Genomic DNA, 22,421 nt, shown 5'->3' on the forward strand with positions numbered 1-22,421 from the left:
CTGTAGCCCATCAAGTGCACAGAAAGGACTGGGAGGGACAATGTCACCTTGGGGGAGGGATGCTGCTGCCTGCCTGCTCCTGCCCAGACACTTTGCTGGCTCTCTGCTCTGGGCACAGGGCTGGCAGGATTCCACCACCCAAATCCCATCCACCACAGGGACACTTGTGCCTGCTTTTTCTTGCCTGGTGAGCAGGGAGGGAGCCTCAGCTCTGCCCAGCCTCATCCAGCAGCATAAAAATCCGTCAGCAGCTGCTGCCCTGTGCCCCCCATGCCCCTCAGCCTCCAGCCAGAGGGACAAGGAACAGCCCTTCTGTGTCCCCTGCCCAGTGACACTGTCCCTGCTGTCCTGGGCTCTTTGTGGAGGGATGTCACCGTGCTGCCTGGTGCCCAAGTGCCAGCAGGACCTGCAGGTGCTCAGCACCCATCAGGATGCCCAGGCCACCCCAATTCCCTCTGTAGGGCGTTGGGGTCATTGGGGGGCCCAGAGCCATAGCAGTGCCCCCGTGTGCTCTGCCTTCAGCGGTGTCTCTCTCGTCCTAGTTCCCTTATGCTGCTCCACCTCCTCAGGAACCCGTGAAGACCCTCAGGAGTTTAATCAACATCCGCAAGGACACCCTGCGCCTCGTCAAGTGAGTCCCGACCCCGCGGGCAGGGAGGGTCCTGCTGGGTGCCCAGGCAGGCTGGGCACGGGGCTGCTCTCATTCCAGCGGGATGGAGGATGAGCCCCTGCCCTTCCCCTCCTGGCTCCCGGGGCTGCTCTCATTCAGGATGGAGGATGAGCCTCTGCCCTTCCCCTCCTGGCTCCCGGGGCCATTCTCATTCCCACATGATGGAGGATAAGCCCCTGTCCTTCCCCTGCTCTCATTCAGGATGGAGGATGAGCCCGTGTCCTTCTCCTGCTCTCATTCAGGATGGAGGATGAGCCCCCTGTCCTTCCCCTGCTCTTATTCCTGCAGGATGGAGGATGAGCCCCTGCCCTTCCCCTCCTGGTTCCTGGGGCTGCTCTCATTCAGGATGGAGGATGAGCCTCTGCCCTTCCCCTCCTGGCTCCCGGGGCCATTCTCATTCCCACATGATGGAGGATAAACCCCTGCCCTTCCCCTGCTCTCATTCCTGTGGATGGAGGATGAGCCCGTGTCCTTCCCCTGCTTTTATTCCTGCAGGATGGAGGATGAGCCCCTGTCCTTCCCCTGCTTTTATTCCTGCAGGATGGAGAATGAGCCCCTGCCCTTCCTTTCCTGGTTCCTGGGGCTGCTCTCATTCCCACATGATGGAGGATAAGCCCCTGCCTTTCCCCTGCTCTCATTCAGGATGGAGGATGAGCCCCTGCCCTTCCCCTGCTCTCATTCAGGATGGAGGATGTGCTCCTGTCCTTCTCCTGCTCTCATTCAGGATGGAGGATGAGCCCCCTGTCCTTCTCCTGCTCTCATTGCTGTGGGATGGAGGATGAGCTCTTCCCCTCGTGGTTCCTGGGGCTGCTCTCATTCAGGATGGAGGATGTCTTTGCTTTCCCCTGCTCTCATTCAGGATGGAGGACGAGCCCCTGCCCTTCCCCTCTCATTCCCGCATGCCAGCACAGGCAGTGCCGCAGGATTAAAGGATTTTAGCGCTGCCTTTGAAGTGCTTTGCTGCTTCTTCCTCCCCCACCTTCCGAAGGCTTTGCTGGAGGGAGGCTGGGGATTGCGGCGGGGCCGGGGGATGCGGGATTAGGGCTCAAATCTGCCTGCGGCACTGCCCAGCCCGCAGGCGCGACCTTGGGCTCTTGCTGTGCCTCAGTGTCCCCCGATGGAGGGCAGCAGCCCCTTTTGGTCCTGGAGCACCCCAAAGCCCATCTCCTGCACCCTCTGTGCTCCCCAGGTGCTCGGAGGAGGTGAAGACCCCGGGGGAAGAAGTGAGCAAAGCCAAGGTGCACTACAACGTGGAGTTCACCTTCGACACGGACGCCCGTGTGGCCATAACCATCTACTACCAGGCAACTGAGGAGTTCCACAACGGGGTGGCGAGGTGAGGGGCCCCAAACAGGCCTGTGTCACCCCCCAAACAGGCCTGTGTCACCCCCAAAACAGGCCTGTGTCACCCCCCCATTCCCCCCAAACAGGCCTGTGTCACCCCCCAGCCAGGCTTGTGTCACCCCCCAGCCAGGCCTGTGTCACCCCCCCAAACAGGCCTGTGTCACCCCCAGACAGGCCTGTGTCACCCCCCAGCCAGACCTGTGTCACCCCCCAAACAAGCCTGCGTCACCCCCCAGCCTGGCCTGTGTCACCCCCCAAACAGGTCTGTGTCACCCCCCAAACAGGCCTGTGTCACCCCCCAGCCTGGCCTGTGTCACCCCCCAGCCAGGCCTGTGTCACCCCCCAGCCTGGCCTGTGTCACCCCCAGCCTGGCCTGTGTCACCCCCCCCAAACAGGCCTGTGTCACCCCCCAGCCTGGCCTATGTCACCCCCCAGCCAGGCCTGTGTCACCCCCCAGCCTGGCCTGTGTCACTCCCCAGCATGGCCTGTGTCACCCCCCAGCCTGGCCTGTGTCACTCCCCAGCATGGCCTGTGTCACCCCCCAGCCAGACCTGTGTCACCCCCAGCATGGCCTGTGTCACCCCTCCCAAACAGGCCTGTGTCACCCCTCAGCTTTGCCTGTGTCACCCCCCAGCCTGGCCTATGTCACCCCCCAGCCTGGCCTGTGTCACCCCCCAAAAAGGCCTGTGTCACCTCCCAGCCTGGCCTGTGTCACCCCCAAAACAGGCCTGTGTCACCCCCCAGCATGGCCTGTGTCACCCCCCAGCCAGGCCTTTGTCACCCCCCAGCCTGGCCTGTGTCACCCCCAGCCTGGCCTGTGTCACCTCCCATCTTGGCCTGTGTCACCCCCCAGCCTGGCCTGTGTCACCCCCCAGCATGGCCTGTGTCACCTCCAAGGCTGGATTGTGTCACCCCCCAGCCTAGCCTGTGTCACCCCCCAGCCAGACCTGTGTCACCCCCCAAAACAGGCCTGTGTCACCTCCCAGCTTGGCCTGTGTCACCCCCCAGCCTGGCCTGTGTCACCCGCCAGCCAGATCTGTGTCACCCCCCAAACAGGCCTGTGTCACCCCCCAGTCTGGCCTGTGTCACCTCCCAGCCAGACCTCTGTCACCCCCCCAAACAGGTCTGTGTCACCTCCCAGCTTGGCCTGTGTCATCCCCCAAAAAGGTCTGTGTCACCCACCAGCCAGGCCTGTGTCACCCCCCAAACAGGCCTGTGTCACCCCCAAAACAGGCCTGTGTCACCCCCCAAACAGGCCTGTGTCACCCCCCAGCCAGGCCTGTGTCACCCCCCAGCCTGGCCTGTGTCACCCCCCAGCCAGACCAGTGTCACCCCCCAAACAGGTCTGTGTCACCCCCCAGCCAGACCTGTGTCCACCCCCAAACAGGCCTGTGTCACCCCCCAGCCAGACCTGTGTCACCCCCCAGCATGGCCTGTGTCACCTCCGAGGCTGGCTTGTGTCAACCCCCAAACAGGCCTGTGTCACCCCCCAGCCAGGCCTGTGTCATCCCCCAAACAGGCCTGTGTCACCCCCCAGCCTGGCCTGTGTCACCCCCCAAACAGGCCTGTGTCACCCCCCAGCATGGCCTGTGTCACCTCCGAGGCTGGCTTGTGTCACCCCCCCAAACAGGCCTGTGTCACCTCCCAGCTTGGCCTGTGTCACCCCCCAGCATGGCCTGTGTCACCCCCCAGCATGGCTTGTGTCACCCCAAGCCTGGTGTGTGTCCCTGCCTGATGGACATGGAGCCTCCCCCCTGAGCATCTTTCCTCTTCCGGACAGGAAAGAGCTGAGGGTGATGCTGAGATTGGAGGGGGCTCCTTGTTTCCCCCAGGTGCCACCACCAGGTCCTTGCCATGCTCTGCCACTTCCCTCCCTGTCACATCCTGTTCCCTTTTTTTACCTTCAGGTCAGAACAGAGACCAAGGGAAATAATTCTCCCCCCCAGACCCCTCCAGGTTGGCTGTGGAGTTGTCCCTGTCCCCTCCTGTGCTGTGTTTATTTTACCCTGTGGATTATTTTAGCCCTTTTTCGACCTTCTTACCTCAGCCCCAAGAGGCATCTGGGAGGGGACGAGTGGCACACACACCCCATCCCATTTTCCTGGCATCTCTGTGCTCTGGGGAGAGCAGGAGGGCTGTGGGGACGCCGGTGGTGCCCTGATGACCCTCTGTCCTGTCTCCCTGGCACAGCTACACCCCCAGGGACAACAGCCTGCAGTCCGAGACGGTGCACTACAAGCGGGGGGTGTGCCAGCAGTTCTGTGTGCCCTCCCACACCATCGACCCCTCCGAGTGGAGCGAGGAGGAGGTGGGTCCTGACTTCATCCCTCCCGTGCAGGTGGAGGCGGGAGGAAGGCTCAGCCCTGCTCCATCTCACCAAGCCTCCCCTGTCTCTCTCCAGCTGGGCTTCGACCTGGACCGCGAGGTTTATCCCATGGTGGTGCAGGCAGTGGTGGATGAAGGAGAGGGTGAGGAGGGGGCTCCTTGCTGGGATGGCCTTTCCTGGTTTGCTGGCAGAGCCTCCTGCTTTTCCTCACTGCTCCCGTGGCTCTGCCTGTCCCCTTACATGTCCCCAAGCCCTGAGCGCTCCTTTGTGTCTTGCAGAGCACAGTGGACACTGCCACGTGCTGCTGGCCACCTTTGAGAAGGTAAGTGCCAAGCTGGAGCCATCCCCCTCCTCCTGCCTCCATCATCCACCAGGTACAAGAGCCTGGAGAATCCCTGGGAATTGGGATGGTGCGGCTGGGCTGGGGATGTTCTGGGCTGCTCCCAAATCCTGGGACTATTCCCTCATTCCTTCTAAGGCATTTGGGCTCAACTCCATCTTCCTTTCTCCAACAAGCTTTGCAGTGTGTGTGACCTCCCACAGCTACTGGTGCTGGGCTGTCAGGAAAAGCCAGAATTCCTGCAAAATGGGCTTGTAGGGAGCAGGGAGGGAGCAGTGACAGCCACAGGGTGGGTGGGTGCCCACCCTTGTGCTCTTTCCTCCCTCCAGCACAGTGATGGCACCTTCTGCGTGAAGCCCCTCAAGCAGAAGCAAGTGGTGAGTGTTGAGGTGTCCCTGAGGTGCAGGTGTCCCTGCACACCCTGCAGGGGAGGCACTCAGGGGTTTTGGGGAGCCCCAAAAGCTCCAGGCCTCTCCCAGCCTTTTGCATTGATAACCTTGAAATTGCACTCCCCTGCCTCCCAGGGATTGCAATTTCCAGGTTATCAATGCAAAGAGAGCCCCTGGATGCTGGGGGGAGGAGGACTGGCCCAAGCAGGGGTTTGGGAGCCCCAGGTGTGTGTGCTGCTCACCCCTTGCCCGTGGGATTGCAGGTGGATGGTGTGAGCTACCTCCTGCAGGAGATCTACGGCATCGAGAACAAGTACAACACACAGGACTCCAAGGTGTGTGCTGCACCCCTGCCTGCATCCCAGGGCCTTCCCTCATCCCTTCTTCCCTTCCCCTAGCACAGGTCTGGCCACTGAAACACTCTCAGGGCAAGAGTTTGCAGCACAGCACGGAGCTGGTGATGGCTGGGGACATTTTGTGTTGGCATCGAAGCTGCTGGAGGCAGAAAATTGAAGGATTGAGCTTTTCCCCACATCCTTTGTGGGCCCTTGGGGGAAGATGATGGCTTAGATGGGGAGCATGGGGCTCAAGGCATGGGATGGATGGGGAACATGGGGCTCATGGCGTGGGATGGATGGAGAACATGGGGCTCAAGGCATGGGATGGATGGAGAACATGGGGCTCAAGGCATGGGATGTGCCTTATGCTGTTATAGGACACAAAATAAAATGACACACATGCCGGAACCTCCAAGGTAAAAAGAAGGGAAGTTTATTTTCTGACTTCAACATTTATAGATTTTAAAAGTGATAGTGGATTAGAGGATGAAAGTGCCACCTCTCCAATGGCACTGGACAAACCAACAGTCCAGGAAATTTCTCCTCTTCTAGAAAAGAATGTCAAACAATAATTGTTTATATAAAAGTGCGTGAGAAAGTTCATTACAGGAATGTAAACACCAGAAGGCTTAGAAGAACTTAAAAGTTCTAAGCCAAAAAGCCAAAACAGAACCCTCCATGGGGCCTCAGTCAATACATTTGTGGACGAGCTGAAACTTAGAAGTTCTAAGCCAAAAAGCCAAAACAGAACCCTCCGTGGGGCCTCAGTCAATACATTTGTGGACAAGCTGAAACTTAGTTCTAAGCCAAAAAGCCAAAACAGAACCCTCCGTGGGGCCTCAGTCAATACATTTGTGGACAAGCTGAAAGCAAGGGTGACATTATGCTGTGCTGTAATATGTAAAAATCAGGGTGAAAATGGGGGTTTCTGTTTCCTTTGGCCTCATCTCCCAGCCTCCTGGAGGAGAGGAATGAGGTCCCAGGGGGTCATTCCCAGAGCAGGCAGCCCATGGACTCAGGCAGAGCCCTCTCTGAGCACCCAGGCAGTGTTTGAGAGCACGGGCTGGGGACCCCCGAGGCCGAGCAGGTCCCTGTGTGCCCTGGGCAGGTGGCCGAGGACGAGGTGAGCGATAACAGCGCCGAGTGCGTGGTGTGCCTGTCGGACGTGCGGGACACGCTGATCCTGCCCTGCCGCCACCTCTGCCTGTGCAACACCTGCGCCGACACCCTGCGCTACCAGGCCAACAACTGCCCCATCTGCAGGCTGCGTGAGGGGGGAGAGGGCTGGGGGCGGGCTGGGGAATGGGGAATGGGGCTGGGATGTGGGGAATGGGGTGGGGGCTGGGGAATGGGGAATGGGCTGGGGTCTGGGGAATGGGGTGGGGGCTGGGGAATGGGCTGGGAACCGGAGGAATGGGGCTGGGATGTGGGGAATGGGGTGGGGGCTGGGGAATGGGGAATGGGCTGGGGTCTGGGGAATGGGGTGGGGGCTGGGGTGGGGTCTGGGGAATGGGGTGGGGGCTGGGGAATGGGCTGGGGGCTGGGGTGGGGTCTGGGGAATGGGGTGGGGGCTGGGGAATGGGGTGGGGTCTGGTGTGGGGTCTGGGGAATGGGATGGGGGCTGGGGAATGGGCTGGGGAATGGGGAATGGGCTGGGGGCTGGGGAACAGGCTGGGAACCGGGGGAATGGGGCTGGGATGTGGGGAATGGGCTGGGGTCTGGGGAATGGGCTGGGATGTGGGGAAACGGGCTGGGGGCTGGGGAATGGGATGGGGTCTGGGGTGGGGTCTGGGGAATGGGATGGGGGCTGGGGAATGGGGTGGAATCTGGGGAATGGGGTGGGGTCTGGGGAACAGGGTGGGATCTGGGGAATGGGCTGGGGTCTGGGGAATGGGGTGGGGTCTGGGGAACGGGCTGGGAACTGTGGAAATGGGGCTGGGATCTGGGGTCTGGGGAATGGGCTGGGATCTGGGGAATTGGCTGGGGTCTGGGGAATGGGGTGGGATCTGGGGAATGGGCTGGGGTCTGGGGAAACAGGCTGGGATCTGGGGAATGGGCTGGGGTCTGGGGAAACGGGCTGGCAGCACTGGGAATGGGCTGGCAGCGCTGGGAATAATGGGCTGGGATCTAGGGAAATGGGCTAGGATCTCTGGGAATGGGTTGGGATCTAGGGAAACGGGCTGGGATCTCTGGGAATGGGCTGGCAGCTCTGGGAGCGGGCTGAGATCTCTGGGAACGGGGTGGGATCTTTGGGAATGGGCTGGCATCTAGGGGAATGGGCTGGCATCTCTGGGAATGGGCTGGAATCTGGGAATGGGCTGGCATCTTTGGGAATGGACTGGCATCTCTGCGAATGGGCTGGTATCTCTAGGAATGGGCTGGCATCTGTGGGATTGGGCCGGCATCTCCCACCCTTGAGCTCTGCAGTCCCTCTAGTCCCACTGGGGATGCCCCTCTTGGGAAACAGGGTGTCATTTTTCACAGAATTCACAGAATCACTGGGCTGGAAGAGGTCTTCCAGATCATTGAGTCCAACCCAGCCCCAACACCTCACCCAAACCCTGGCCCCCAGTGCCACACCCAGGCTTTGTTAAACACACCCAGGGATGGGGACTGCACCACCTCCCCAGGCAGCCATTTCAGAACTTTATCACCCTTTCTGTGGAAGACTCTTTCCCAATATCCAACCTGTATTTCCCTTGGCACAGCTTGAGACTGTGTGCTCTGGTTCTGTCAGGAAAAAGAGCCCAGCCCCAGCTGAGCACAGGCACCTTCCAGGAGCTGTGCAGAGTGATGAGGGCACCCCTGAATCTCCTTTTCTCCAGGCTGAGCACCCCCAGCTCCCTCAGTGGTTCCTCACAGGGTTTGTGTTCCAAGCCCCTCTCCAGCCTCGTTGCCTCCTCTGGACATGCTCAAGCGTCTCAATGTCCTTCCCAAACTGCTGGAGCTGCTGCCCACCCAGTGCTCTGGGAATGAGCTGCATCTCCCACCCTCGAGCTCTGCAGCCTCGCTGGGGATGCCCCTCTTGGGAAACAGGGTGTCATTTTTGGACAGGTCTCCTTCCAATGCTTGGTTTTCACCCCTCCCTTTTTTTCCCTGCTGCCCCAGCTTTCCGAGCCCTGCTTCAAATCCGAGCCATGAGGAAGAAGCTGGGCCCGCTCTCGCCCACCAGCTTCAACCCCATCATCGCCGCGCAGAGCTCGGACTCCGAGGAGCACTCGGTCAGTGCCCGGCTGAAGGTGGGACCCTGGCCTCTCCCACCAGGGTGGGGAGGTTTGGGGATCCATGTGTCTCTGAAGAATAGGGTTTGTTTATTTATTTATTGCAAATTTGTCTTGCAAGAAAATGCAGAGTTGATCTTACAAAAAAAAAAAAAAAAAGAAAGAAAAAGGAAAAAAGGTTTTTGGCTGGGTATCCATTCCCTAGGTTTGAGCTTCTTCCTGGGGCATTTTGATCCCACTGAGAGTGGGGTGATCAGCAAAATGGCCCAGGGAGGATCCTCACATCCTCACCCCATGATCCTCTGTGGGAATGTTCCTCACTTGGGATCACCAAATGTGCTGGTGTTTACAGGGGTCCCAGGACGAGGGAAGAGATGAGAATCTTGACTCCATATTTCAGAAGGATGATTTATTATTTTATGATATATATTATATTAAAAGAAAATTATATATTAAAACTATACTAAAAGACTAGAAGAAAGGAATTCATCAGAAGGCTAGCAAGGAATAGAAAGGAATGGAATGAAATTTTGTGACTGACCAGAGTCTGAGACAGCTGGGCTGCCGTAGACATCTTTTTGTGAAAATCCTTTCTTAGGATTTTTTTCCCTTCTGAGAAGCTGAAGCCTCAGGAACAAAATGTAAACAATGGTTATCTGCTGCTGTGGAATGCATCAGGTAAATTTTTGATTGACTTATCTTTGGATGTTTATAATTAATGGCCAATCAAGGCTGAGCTATCTCAGACAGAGTCTGAGCGAGCTGCCTTTTGTTATCATTCTTCTCTATTCTATTCTTAGCTAGCCTTCTGAGAGGAAACCTTTCCTTCTATTCTTTAGTATAGTTATAATGTAATATATATATCATAAAATAATAAATCAAGCCTTCTGAAACATGGAGTCAACATTCTCGTCTCTTCCCTCATGCAAGAACCCCTGTGACCACTGTCACATGGGCTGTGATTGGCCATTAATTAAAAACAATCACACGAGACCAATCACAGATGCACCTGTTGCATTCCACAGCAGCAGATAATCATTGCTTACATCCCATTTCTGAGGCTTCTCATCTTCTCGGGAGAAAAGATCCCAGCAAAAGGATTTTTCCTAACCCGTGTCCTGACCATGCTGCCCGCAGTCCTCGGAGCACATCCCGCCGGGTTACGAGGTGGTTTCGCTGCTGGAGGCCCTCAATGGGCCCCTGACGCCGTCGCCGGCCGCGCTGCCCCTGCGGGCCCTGGGGGACCCCCCCGGCGTGGGGACCCTGCCCTCCTACGGCAGCGAGGGCCCCCTGCCCGCCCTGAGGGCCCTGGCACCCCTGGAGCGCCTGCCCGACTGCGGCCCCGCGGGGCTCAAGCTCAAGAGGAGCATCTCCAAGTGAGTGTGGGGTGGGTGTGGGAGGCTGGGGGCGCTCAGGGGGGGCCGGGGGATGTGGGCAGGGGTGAAACCCTCTGCTTTGCCCCTCTGGCCAGGTCCATCTCACAGAATTCCTCCATCCTGCCCGAAGAGGAGGATGAGAAGTCGTGCACTGAGTCAGAGCTGAGGGTGGCCAGGAGGAGATCCCCAGCCCGGCATGAGGAGGTGAGCATGTTACAGTGGTGACAAGGGTCTTCAGGGTGAGAGAGAGGCGAGGATGTTGACCTCATGTTCAGAAGGCTTAATTTATTATTTTATTATACATATTACATTATGACTATACTAAAAAGAACAGAGGGAGAAAGGTTCTCAGAAAGCTAGCTAAGCTAAGAATAGAAAAGGAATGAATAACAAAGGGCTGTGTCTCAGCAGAGTGTGAGACCCAGCTCTGCTGTGAGTGGTCAGTAAATCTAAACATCTACTCCAGACCAATCACAGATGCACCTGTTGCATTCCACGGCAGCAGATAATTATTGTTTGCATTTTGTTGCTGAGGCCACAGCTTCTCAGAAGGGAGAAAAATCCTAAAGAAAGGATTTTTCACAAAAGATGTGTGTGACATGAGCACTGTCCAAAATCAGTACAACTCCTTACTGGTAGTAAGGAGTTGAGGCACTGGAGGGGCAGCAGGTTAGGGGGAGGCTTGGGACCAGAGAAACTGGCTGGGGTTCCCCCTTCTGGCTCTTCCTCCATGAGAATGCCTGCAGGAGATGGGCCATCCATGCTGAATATCCCCCATCCCATCCTTCCCGTGGGCTCCTGTTCCAGGAATGTGGTGCAACCCCAGAGAGTGAAAACCTCACCCTGTCGTCATCAGGAGCCATCGACCAGTCCTCGTGCACTGGGACACCCCTGTCCTCCACCATCTCGTCCCCAGAAGGTACAGCATGGAGGGGTGCTGGCAGGGCAGGAGGTGGCATTGTAATCTCAGGACTGTCACACTGTGGGGGGATGCCAAGAGGGGTGGCATGGCCCTTCTTACCCTGCCATGGACATTGGATGGAGCCCCAGGGTGTCACCTCTGCTTTGTCACCTGTACACCTGGAGATGGGAATCACAGGGGCACTGATCATGCCTGGTTTGTCACCCTGTGGACACAGAAATGGGGGGCTGTGAGCCCTGGGGATCTGCTGCTGGCAGCTTTGCACCCATCACATCTCCGTGGCGTGCAGCCAGTCCTTCCTCTGCACCCCACTCCTCCTCATTAGCCCCTGTTCCATTGTTGGGTGCTGTGCCACGACTCCCACCCATGGGTGGGGGTTCCAGCAGCCCCCTCAGCCCCTGCTCTCCCCCAGAGCCCGTGAGCAGCAGCCTGGCTCAGTCCGTCATGTCCATGGCCTCCTCCCAGAGCCAGCACTCCCAGCTCAGCACCGACACCGTCTCCTCCATGTCTGGCTCCTATATCGCCCCTGGCACGGAGGAGGAAGAGGAGGAGGAGGAGGAAGAGGAGGGGGACATGCTCCCCTCGCCCGCGGCCGCGAGCGCCACAGCCTCTGATGGAGAGGTGGGGACTGGGGGCTGTTGGTGGAGCCCAGCTTGTAGAGCTCCCCCATGGGATGTAACTCCCCCTCCAAAACCACTGGCACCAGATTTTCTTCTTCTTTTCCTTCCATCTTTCCCACCTTCCTCCTACAGTCAACACCTGTGGAGTCCCCGGATGATCTGAACTTTGTCAGCATCTCTGCCGAGGAGCGCGATGCCGAGGTAACCAGAGCCATCCCCCAGGGGACTGGGAGCTGGGGTGTCACCTGGCACTGTGGGGGGATCCCAGCTGTGCCCATACTGGGAGCTGTGGGGGGATCCCAGCTGTGCCCATACTGGGAACTGTGGGGGAGATCCCAGCTGTGCCCATACTGGGAGCTGTGGGGAGATCCCAGCTGTTCCCATACTGGGAGCTGTGGGGAGATGCCAGCTGTGCCCATACTGGGAGCTGTGGGGGGATCCCAGCTGTGCCCATACTGGGAGCTCTGGTGTCACCTGGCACTGTGGGGGGATCCCAGCTGTGCCCATACTGGGAGCTGTGGGTAGATCCCAGCTGTGCCCATACTGGGAGCTGTGGGGAGATCCCAGCTGTGCCCATACTGGGAGTTCTGGTGTCACCTGGAACTGGGAGTTCTGCTGTCACCTGGAACTGTGAGGAGATCCCAGCTGTGCCCATACTGGGAGCTGTGGGGGGATCCCAGCTGTGCCCATACTGGGAGCTGTGGGGAGATGCCAGCTGTGCCCATACTGGGAGCTGTGGGGGAGATCCCAGCTGTGCCCATACTGGGAGCTGTGGGGAGATGCCAGCTGTGCCCATACTGGGAGCTGTGGTGTCACCCTGCACCGTGGGGGGAACCCAGCTGTGGTGTCACCTGGCACTATGAATGATCCCAGCTGTGCCCATGAAGGGGGAAGCTGGGCAGTGGCCCCCTGTTCCCCCAGGGCTGGACTGGGGAATGTGCTGCCCACACATCCATGTCCCTGTGGGCTGCCCTGGGGATGGATGGGGCAGTGGGGCTGTGCCCCACCAGTCCTGGTCCATGGAAGCCCCAGGGCCAGGGATGTTCCCCCAGAGGGACTGGGAACAGCCCCTGGCACAGCCCTGGGCTAACACTCCCTGTTGCCTCTCCCTGTGCCACAGGGCAACGATGTGCTGGAGGACGAGGACGCCTCTCCCACACAGGAAGACGGTAAAAGGCCCTGGGTCGTTGTTGTCCCCTCACTGTCACTGTCAGTGGGAGGTGCTGTGCTGTCCCCAGCTCCCCAGTGCCATCAGGGAGAGCCCTGGGGACCCTGGGCTCAGAGGAACATCTGTCACAGCAGGGACACCCACGGGGGCTGAGCACAGGGGGTGGGGGAGCCAGGCAGCCACGGGGAGCAGAGAGCTCAGGGTGGGACATGGAGCAGCCATGGCTGGTTTTTCCATGGAGCAGGACCCAGTGGTTTTTCCAAGGAGACAAATGGGAAAGAGGCTTCTCTCTCTGTGTGTGTTTTTTCCCTTGCCGAGGTCTTTTCTCAGATCTCTCAAACTCTCCCCTGTAGAAATCAGTGTCTGGGCTGATTCCCATAGGAAGGGGCTGCAGAGCTGTTCCGTCTGGGATGCTTTCCTCACTTTGGCCTGTCCTCAATGTGCTTTTGCAAGTCAACACATGCACATTGAGGGCTCCTCTCGCCTCCTCCCTTGAGCTCAGGCAGCCAAGGAAAGAGGGAAAGAGGTGGTCACCTCCATGCCATTGGCCACCAACTGCCCTGGATTGCTTTTGGGCAACAGGGAGGCCCACAGTGTGCCCCCTCCCACATTTCCAAGTCTCCTTTTAGCAAAAATACAACAAAACTATTTCCCAATCCAACCTGGATGCTCAGCCAAGCTGGAAAGCAGGAACGCCCATGGATCACCCATCCCCAGATCATGGCCTCTGACTGCAGAGAGGCTCGTGCTGATGGGGAGACTCAAGTACAACACATAGGAGCAACCAGGGGCTGTGGTGGACATCCATGGGCATCCCAGCAGCTCTGGGAGCAGGATGGCCTCTCTCTTTAGGACACAGTCCTGCAGCTGTTCTCAGCAGGGCTGCTGGCACGTTTGGGAACATCCCTCCTGAGGTACAGTCACCTGCATCTGATGGATGCAGGTAAGACCCTGGAGGCTGATCTCTTGGAGCAGCGATGCTAAGAGGCAGAGTTCCCTCCCTGACCCCCAAAAGCCTCCATCCCCCCTGCAAAAGCTTGGCTACGGCTTCTTTTGCCCCACGCATCCAGCTACTGCCTGTTGCTGGCATCCCTGCAGCTCTCACGGCACTGCTGGTGCTGGAGAGGCTCCTGCAGGAGGTGATGGGTGCCACCACAGCCTGGCTGTGCCAGAGGGAAGGTCTGCCCGAGCCCTGGGCAGGTTCATGCTCATGCCCACATTGTTGCTGTCCCGCTGCGAGGGGAGGAGCAGCCGGGGCCGTGCCCAGGCCTTATTGTCCACTCTCCACCCGCTGCCACCCCGATGCATCGTTCCTGTGTCATTTCTTTGTTTTGGAAGAGGCTGGGGAGGGGAGAGGAGGAGCCCCAGCAGTCCCAGCCCCAGTGCCAAAGGCGGCCGCGGCGGTAACTGCCTTAACTCCCTTCCAGGCCCGAGGACAGGCGCTTTCCTCGGTCTGAGCTGTGACAATAACAATGACATGGGCATCGCACACGTGAGAGCGCTGGACAATAAACTGTGCTCTGAGGCCTGCTTACCTGGTGAGTGGCCGTCTGCTGAACATGAACTTGGGGTGGGGGGGACAGTTCTGCTCTTCCCTGCATCCCCCCAGCCCTTTGCATCCATCCCTCCTCTCCCATCACCATCATTACCACCATTCCTGCCAGGCTGTCCTCACTGCACCCCTCCAGCCGTCCCTCTGTGGGGCTGAGCACCGGCCATGTCACCACCCATAGGTCAGGGTGGCCTATCCAGACTGGGATGTGCCCAGGCAGCTGCAGGCTTGCTTTGCTGGGATTCTCTGTCCCTTGGCCAGGGGGCTGCTGGCACCCCAGGAGGCACCAGTCCTCCTTAGGAAGGTGTTGTGTGGCACAGCTGCAGCCTGCTACAGGCTTGTGGTGGGCACAGCAGTGTTTTGTGCTGGGGTGTGATCCACAGGCAGTCCAGCTGTGCAGCCTCCCAAGTTCAGGGAGATGGGGTGTGTCCACCGGGTCATCTTTCTACAGAGCCCCAACATTCATCCATCTTTCCCATTTCTTCATGCTTTCTCCCCCACCCTCCTTCCACTTTGGTTTCCTGCCAGCCTCTCTCCATCCCTTTCTTTTCTTCCTTCCCCCCAGGCTCCTCCGTCTGTGTGAAAGTTCATGTTCGCTCTGTGCCAACACGGTTTCCTCCACCCACGCTTGTGCCCCTTCCCTGCCCAGAGTTGCCCAAAGGTGACAAATGTATTGAACACCCCTGGCTCCTCTGTGGAAGGGGGCAGTGGGCTGGGGACCCTGCCCAGCCCTGCAGGCTCCTCTTCCTCAGCCTGTGTGTGGGGAAACGAGCCAAAAAGCCAAACCAGAACCCTCCATGGGGCCTCAGTCAATACATTTGTGGACAAGCTGAAAGCAACTCTGCCCGTGCCTTGCCCCTTCAGCTGACTTTGTGGCAGGTCCCAGACCTGCAGCAGGTGCTGGAGAGCCAAGAGGGTGGGTGAAACCCACTGGAGGGAGGGGAAATCCTTTCTTTTCCTCTGCTCCTTTGGGAAAGCCTCCTCTCCTGCTGCCTTGCCTGTTCCTGGTGGTTTCTGTGCTGGAGAAACACGGCTGAGGCTCTTGGGGAGGAACACACAAGCCCTGTGTCCTCTCCATCACCCTCTGTCAGCACTGGCTGAGTCCTGCTGGCCTGGGGGGCTGGGGAGGGAGCTGGGGGTGTCCCAGCAGCACCTCTGCTTTGCTGGAGGGCCTGGCAAAGCCACCCCTGACTGCATCCCCCTTGGTTGTGCTGGGGGGAGGATGAGGAAGGGGGAGCTTTGCAGCCCACGTGGCTCCAGCACAGGGTCAAGTTCTTGCTCTGCTGTGAGGTGTGCACGGGGCTGGCATGCAGGAGCTGGTCCCTGGGCTGAGCCCAGCCAAGGATGCCCTCTCCATCCTTTGGCCACCACACCTGCCCATGTGTCCAGCAGCTGCAGCCCCCAGCACCAGCTGTGCTGCATGAGAGGGGTGATCCAGCCTTGGCCTTTGTGGGGAAAAGCAGAGGCTGAGGAGGTGCAGAGTGGGGCTTTGGGGCTCTCCATGGTCCCTGGGAATGACAGACACGGTGTTCTCCATCCCTTTTCACTCCCTGTAGGATACAAGGCATTTTTTCCACATAATAATGGACAGTGATCATTGTTTTCTGAAATTTCTTTTTGAGCTGTTGTACCAGTTTGTGTAGATCACTGTCCCCAGTTTTTAACAATCCATTCCAGTAGGTGTTGTAGACAAAATGTCCTATTACACATCTAACATACATTTTGGTGCAGTTTTTGGTAGGAGTAGCTGAAATCACATCCTGCTCTGTAGGTGAAGTTACAAATACATGGATTCAAGTGGTTACAAAGCTGTATCTTTGTGTCACCCACTGTTAAATTGTCACAAGGGGGTCTTAGACACACACCCCCTAAACCTACAGACACTGGGATGGATTCAGGGTCATTATCAGGAGACACTTCCAAATGATAGACACAGTTCTATGTCCAAAACACAGCTAAGGCTCTCAGAATGTTACTTTCACATACAAACCCCTGTTATTCTGTCTCCACACAACAATCTACATGTGTGTGACTGTTTTTAAAAGCCCATGCTCAGTGTTCCAATGGAGCTAATCCCATTCCTACCACCAGGATTTAGTGCTTGGTACATACAGAAGCACTCTGTGTTGCTAAGGCAAACACTGTGACCTTACTAGTGATGGGAACATAAGAAAATTTGATTGAACACCACCAGAATTTAAATGCCTTTTCAAATTTCAATGAATAAAAGTCCCCTTTCCCATTCAGTGGTTATCCCAGAACTGCAGGAGTGTAACCACAACTGAGCTGGAATACAGCTGGGTGCTGAAGCCACTGCTTTGAGCAATTTCCAGACCATCAACCAGCTGGTCATTAGCATTTGGATATTTTTGATATTTGAAGCTGATCAGTGTGTATTTCCAAGAGCAGATAGGGAAGACCTTAAGAGTTGATCTATAGTGTTCAAATAATTAATGGTTGCACCCAATTGATCAGTCAGAGTTTCAAGATTGATACTGTTCAACACTCCTATTCCAGTTCCCAATACATCTGTTACATGTGTGAGATAACAGCCTCTGGTTTAGGCAGGAAAACCAGACAGTCGAAGAGGTATCTGTAAAAGATAAACATTTTGGTCTGATAGCAGGAACATTGGTCTGCATCTCTTTAAGGACCAGGATTAAACAATATTTGTTGTTGCTCAACCAATTTGACCTTGAAATGTTCAGAGTTGATTTTATAGGTTTTGGAGAAGTTTTTGGAGCAGTTGTGGAGGTTTTGCTGGGCACCCTTAAACTCTCTAGAGTACAGTCAGCTTCTATATCATAAGGGGTTAGGATCAGTATTGTGTCTTTAAATTTACAATCCTTTAGGCTCATGGTGAGACAGCCTGGGGCTGTTCCATGTTTTGTGGTTTTGTTTTGGCTGTGTCATTCCTAAAATCTCTCAGGGCTTGTACCCAGTCCATGGGAGCCCCACTCAGTGATTGTAGGGAAGGCAGCTGCATCCTGGCCCTTGAGATCTGTGGTGTTCAGAGTCTACATCTCCAAGTCCATCAAGTCTCTTGGACAATCTCCAAGCTGGTGGCATTTGATAATGATGTTTTTGTCCTCTCTGTAATGGATGGAGGCGCAGGACGTGGTTCCTCAAAGCTTCTTTTGAAATCTCTGCAGATTTCAATCTGGTGGGAAAGAGCTTTGTGAGGAGGCAAAAGTCCCCATCCCAGGGATTTTAGGACATGAGGTTTTTTAACTAAAACCTCCAGAACCATGTCCTTGTGTGGATCCTGCAGAGCAGGAGCTGCAGGGGCTGTCCCCAGGGTTCAGAGCATCCCCTGGCTGCAGCCCCTCTGCCACAGGCAGGGTGGAAAAACAGCTTTGGAAAGAGAAACTGGGGAAAGACATCTGCCAGAGAGGCTGGCAACGAGGTGGGGGAGCTGCTGTAGAGAACCTGAAATCCCCTGAGGGCTCCTGCTTGCTTTAACGCCACAAATGCTCTGAGTTGTGAGCAGTGGGCTGGGCCAGCCGGTTGGGTTTCACCAGGATGGATTTGGGTTTCACCAGGATGGATTTGGGAGCTGGGTTTTACCAGGATGGATTTGGATTTCACCAGGATGGATTTGGGTTTCACCAGGATGGATTTGGGAGCTGGTTTTACCAGGATGGATTTGGGTTTCACCAGGATGGATTTGGGAGCTGGGATTTTCCAGGATGGATTTGGATTTCACCAGGATGGATTTGGGTTTCACCAGGATGGATTTGGGAGCTGGGTTTCACCAGGATGGATTTGGGTTTCACCAGGATGGATTTGAGAGCTGGTTTTCACCAGGATGGATTTGGATGGATTTTGGTCTGCCCAGGGCAGCTCTGGCAGCAGGGGAGACCCTTCCAGCAGCACAAGGGGCAGGGGGTGGGTGGGCACAGGGCTGGCACCCTGCTCCAGGGCCAGCCCATGTCCTGCTGCCCCAGCCCTGCTCCTGTCAGGGGTGCACAGAGCACAGCTGGGTCTCTGCACTGGAGCACTGCAGTGACTTAGGCCATATCAAGCCCTTAATGGGATTTCCGTGTGCATGTACGTGTGGTCCTGTTTAATTATCCATCCCCTCGGGGATCTGCAGATTTAACGTGCCTCGCTCTCCAGCCTGAGCTCGCCGTGAAAAGCCACTCGAAATGGCAGCTGTCACCTCCCATAAATCAGCAGGCAGCAGGATTCTGTTGCTCCCCCTCTGAGAAAGCCTCAGCCCTCGGCCTTGGCATGGCCTCACACAGTCCCTCAGCTCAGAGCTGCCCTGGGCACAGGGTTTAACCTCGCTGGAGGGTGCAGCCAAGCTGCCTCAGGGGTGCACCCCCTTCCTAAGGGCACCACGCAGCCTCTGATGGGTTTGGTGGTGGGACACAAGCCACGGGCCGAGCTCTGCCATCCCCCTGCCCTGGCAGCCTGCAGCCTGAGAGGAGGCATGGGGGGACCCAGCTGCCCCCGCACCACGAGCATGTCACCCCTCGGTTCCCTTGGCACCAAACCCTGGGGGGCTCCAGCATGGGGACCCTCACCCCGTGCCCGGTGGCAGCTCCTGCCCCGTCCCGGAGCCGTTCCCAGGGGATGAGACGCCCAGGCCCCGCTGCCACCCCGTGTGCTGCTCGTGTGCATGTCCCCGTGTCCCCTCCCCGTGTCCCCGCCGCTCCCGCCTTCACCTTGTGCCTTCTGGTCTCTCCTGCCTCGCAGCCGCCGTGCCGGACTCCTGCCCCATTAACATTGAGGAATAGGTGAGACCGTGAGACCCCAGAGCTGCATCTGCCCCGTGCCCTGTCCCCCGGGGGGTGGCACTGCGTTGTCGCCATTGCTGGTGGCCCCCTCACTGCCCAGGCCAGGGGACATCCCTTGGTGCCTGACCTGCAGCCCCACAGGGCACCTGCATGTGGCCTCTCACTGGGCATGGGTGGCCCCCTTCATTTGGGTTATTTAGACCCAGCGATGGTTGTGCTGTTCTTCCCTTTGGCCCTCAGCATTCCTGAGAAATTGGGGTTTTTAGGGGCTCCCCAGCCTGGACAGGTAAGTGCAGGCACGCCCCAGTCAGAACTCAACGGGGGCTGGGGAGGTGGGCGTCACTTTGGGACAATAAATCACACCCCCCGTGGAAAAACAAGCCCACCAGCAGGCTTTGGGAGCCCCTAACCCCCTGTTTCTCCCCCCAGGCCCAGAGGCAGCCAACAACAACGTGGGGCTGCAGCAGCCCCGGCCCCGCTGCCCCCCTGGCCCCCCGGACCCGGCAGCGCCCGCCCTGCCCGTGTGAGGGCCCAGCCTGGGGGGCACGGAGCCCCCTGCCCGCCCAGAGGGACCCCGGTGTCCGGGCACCCTGGGCACCGCCACCGCCACCCCTCGGCTGTACCAGGACTGATTTGCAAAAGAAAAGACGGGTAACCTCGACTTCTCTGCGGGGGCTGAAAGCCATGTTACCTTGGAGCCCCCCGCTGGCACCTTCCCATTCTCCAGCCACAACAGGGATGGGCTGGGGTCCCCTCCTGCCCCCTTCTCCATCATCTTACACCCCCAGGCTCCTCTTCTCCAAGTGTGGAGCAGATGGGACAGGGTCACCTCACCAAGGGGTTCTGGGATGTGGGTGGGTGGGTGGGTGGGGACAATGGGAGGACGCTGTTCAGGGCCGTGGGCTCTAGGATGAGTGTTGGGATTGGCATCCTTGGTGCATGAGCTGCTGACTTTCATGGGGGGCTGTCTCCCCCCAGGTTTGCTGGCCCATGGCCCTGCCCTGCCATGAGCTGTCCCCATGCCATAGGATGTCCCATTCATGCACTGGCAGTAAGTCTGCCCCCACAGCTGCCCCTCGCTCTGCTCTCCTCCCGAGCAGCATCTGGGCTCCTGGGCCCGGCCCCAGGGGTGGGCAGGAGGCCTGGTACTGCCCCCAGCCCATCACCAGCCCCTGGGCATTGACAATTTATCCTCTGTCTTCCACCCTGCCGTGAGCTCAGGGCTCTGGGCTGCGCCCTCTCTCTGGAACAAGTGCCAAAAGTGTCACCCCATGCCCCCCGTCCTGCCCTCCCCATAACACTTTGTAGCAGGGGGTGGATGAGGCTGTGGGGGCTGCCCCCATCTCCATCCCCATCCCTCTGGCCAGCACTGGGCTGGCAGCATAAGTGGATTTACTCCAAGGGCAGACACACAGGGATAGTAAAGCAGGAGGGACAAAGCCACAGACCTTGGGGGCTCCTGGGGCCACTGGCAAGGCCAGGCTCCGCTCCAGAGAGCGTCAGGGACAGGCAGGAATCACTTGGAGCAGCATCAGACCCTGCATCCCAATCTAGCAGGCTCTGGAGCTGTTTGGGGCAGCCCAGGGTGGGAGCTGAGCCTCCCTTTTCCCCCTGGTTTTGTCACCGTGGCAGCAAAGGCCACCTCCTCCTCCTCCTGCTCTTTGCAGGACAAGCTGCATTTCAGAGCCACCTTAGCACAGAGATGTTCCTGCACTGACAGCAGGGTCCCTGCAGGGGTGGAAGCAGGTTCCCAGTGCCATCCCCACGGCAGAGAAATTGTGCTGATGATGACTGTGGCTCCTTGAGAGGGATGAAGCCCTTTTGGGGGCTGGGGGTGTTGTCTCTGCCTTGCTCCGTGTGGGTCCTGCCAGAGGAGGGTTTGGAGCCAACCATCCTGCTGCTTTCTCCTCTGGGCTGGCTGTGTCTCCTCTGAGCTCAACAGCTCCCAAATTCCCCCTGGGGAGGCAGGGCTGGGTGTTTGATCTCCAGAACGCCATCCTGTGGCATGCCAGGTGGGAGCTGCAAACGCAGGGAGGGCTCAGGTGGTGGGGACAAGCCCTGTGCCCCGTTTGGGGACATGCTGGGTGTCCCAGCCCTAAGGAGCAGCACACAGGAGCAGCTCTGGAGGTTCACCATCATGCTGAGCTGAGAAATCCTCGGCAGCCATCTCTCCCTAGGCCTCCAGCATGGGCAGGGGAGGGAAAATCGGGCTGGTGCTCCTCGTCTAGCAAAGCCCAACCTTCCCGGTGGCTCCAGAGGGGACAAGGACAGCTGGCCTGGCACCCTGGCACAGGCAGCAGAGCAAGGAGGGCTTGGGAGAGGCCGGGAGGGTTTTCTGGCTCCTCTGAGCGGTGTCCCCAGGGCTGCAGCAGCCAGCCAGACAAACAGACAGACAGACAGACAGACAGCACGGGGTGGCTGCGGGAGCGATGCCGAGGAGCCGGGAGGATGCTGCGGCCGGGCTGTGAGCAGGGAATCATCCTCTGGGTGGCACAGGAGAGACGGGATTTGGGCACGGGCGGCAGCAGCGCCTCCTCGGCCGCCCGGGCGGGGTTTGGGCAGGCAGGAGCTGCCAGGGGTGGAGGGTGACAGCCCCTCGTTCCGGTGACACACCTGTCAGGGATTTAAGGAAGGAAACCAGACTGCTGCTTATGATTTTGCTTTGAGCATGTTTTGGATTTTAAGAGTATGTTTAATAAAGGGTATCTTATGTCGACAAAGTGTCCAGAGTGATTTTGTGGCGTCAGGGTGAGGGCAGTCGGGGTTTGGGGGGATTTGGTGAGTAAAAACCCTCTTTGGCTGGGAGCACCCAGGTAATTCCTCCAAAACAGCCCAGCTGATCCAAACGTCCTAAAACACTTCCCAACTGTCCTAAATCCTGCCAGGATGGAGAAGGGCAAATGCAAACCAAATCTCTGCAGGAAGAGTCTGGCCTGGGCTAGAGGCATCTTCCTGCTGGGTGGTGTGGGTGGCTCTGTCAGTGCTGCATGGGTGAGGACACCCAGAGGGAACTTTTCCTGGGGGAGAAGAGGAGCAACAAAGAGCTGGGAGCTCATGCAGGAGAAATCCTCCAGTGGTGGGGAAGAAAATGTGTGCAGGGAGCTGAAGGCTGGAAGGTGAGGAGGGCTGTAAGGGGGTTATCATTTGGGCTTAGTAGAAGGGGCTGATGATGGTGGGGGGAAGCAGCTTGGAGCTGAATCAAAGTCAAAATCAGAATCAATCAGATTGGAAAAGGCCTCTGAGAGAATCGAGTCCCACCCATGACTGAAGCTGGGGGGAATGCCTTGCAGATGGTCAGATCCTTCAAAGAGATCCTTCCCTGGCCTCTGTTAAAGCTCTCAGAACAGCAGTTAGGAGGCAAGGATTTCTTAGAGAAGCCTGTGGCTGTAATTTTTAAAATTAAATGAAGGCAG

The 22,421-nt window shown here is 57.8% G+C and overlaps 1 protein-coding gene across 4 annotated transcripts in view; it reads left to right on the forward strand.

Annotated features, from left to right (window-relative positions):
- RNF157 (ring finger protein 157) overlaps window positions 1-21,728 on the forward strand; it is a 32,805-nt gene extending 11,077 nt beyond the window's left edge. Inside the window, exons 3-21 of one of the 4 annotated variants that reach the window (XM_058038762.1) lie at window positions 543-631; window positions 1,860-2,006; window positions 4,205-4,322; window positions 4,416-4,482; window positions 4,619-4,662; window positions 5,010-5,057; window positions 5,333-5,404; window positions 6,516-6,675; window positions 8,516-8,628; window positions 9,766-10,004; window positions 10,100-10,208; window positions 10,812-10,923; window positions 11,339-11,547; window positions 11,679-11,747; window positions 12,667-12,715; window positions 14,142-14,252; window positions 14,832-14,927; window positions 18,968-19,008; window positions 19,438-19,522. In XM_058038762.1, the coding sequence (XP_057894745.1) occupies window positions 543-631; window positions 1,860-2,006; window positions 4,205-4,322; window positions 4,416-4,482; window positions 4,619-4,662; window positions 5,010-5,057; window positions 5,333-5,404; window positions 6,516-6,675; window positions 8,516-8,628; window positions 9,766-10,004; window positions 10,100-10,208; window positions 10,812-10,923; window positions 11,339-11,547; window positions 11,679-11,747; window positions 12,667-12,715; window positions 14,142-14,252; window positions 14,832-14,927; window positions 18,968-19,008 (1,893 nt within the window). In that variant the 3' untranslated portion in view covers window positions 19,438-19,522. Of the gene's footprint in view, window positions 1-542; window positions 632-1,859; window positions 2,007-4,204; window positions 4,323-4,415; window positions 4,483-4,618; window positions 4,663-5,009; window positions 5,058-5,332; window positions 5,405-6,515; window positions 6,676-8,515; window positions 8,629-9,765; window positions 10,005-10,099; window positions 10,209-10,811; window positions 10,924-11,338; window positions 11,548-11,678; window positions 11,748-12,666; window positions 12,716-14,141; window positions 14,253-14,831; window positions 17,705-18,967; window positions 19,009-19,437 lie in introns of those variants that run through there. The other 3 variants (XM_058038763.1, XM_058038761.1, XM_058038760.1) reach the window with 3 other exon arrangements.
- The last annotated feature ends 693 nt before the right edge of the window (window positions 21,729-22,421 follow it).

This window comes from Melospiza georgiana, chromosome 21 (assembly GCF_028018845.1).
Source record: "Melospiza georgiana isolate bMelGeo1 chromosome 21, bMelGeo1.pri, whole genome shotgun sequence".
NCBI lineage: Eukaryota > Metazoa > Chordata > Aves > Passeriformes > Passerellidae > Melospiza > Melospiza georgiana.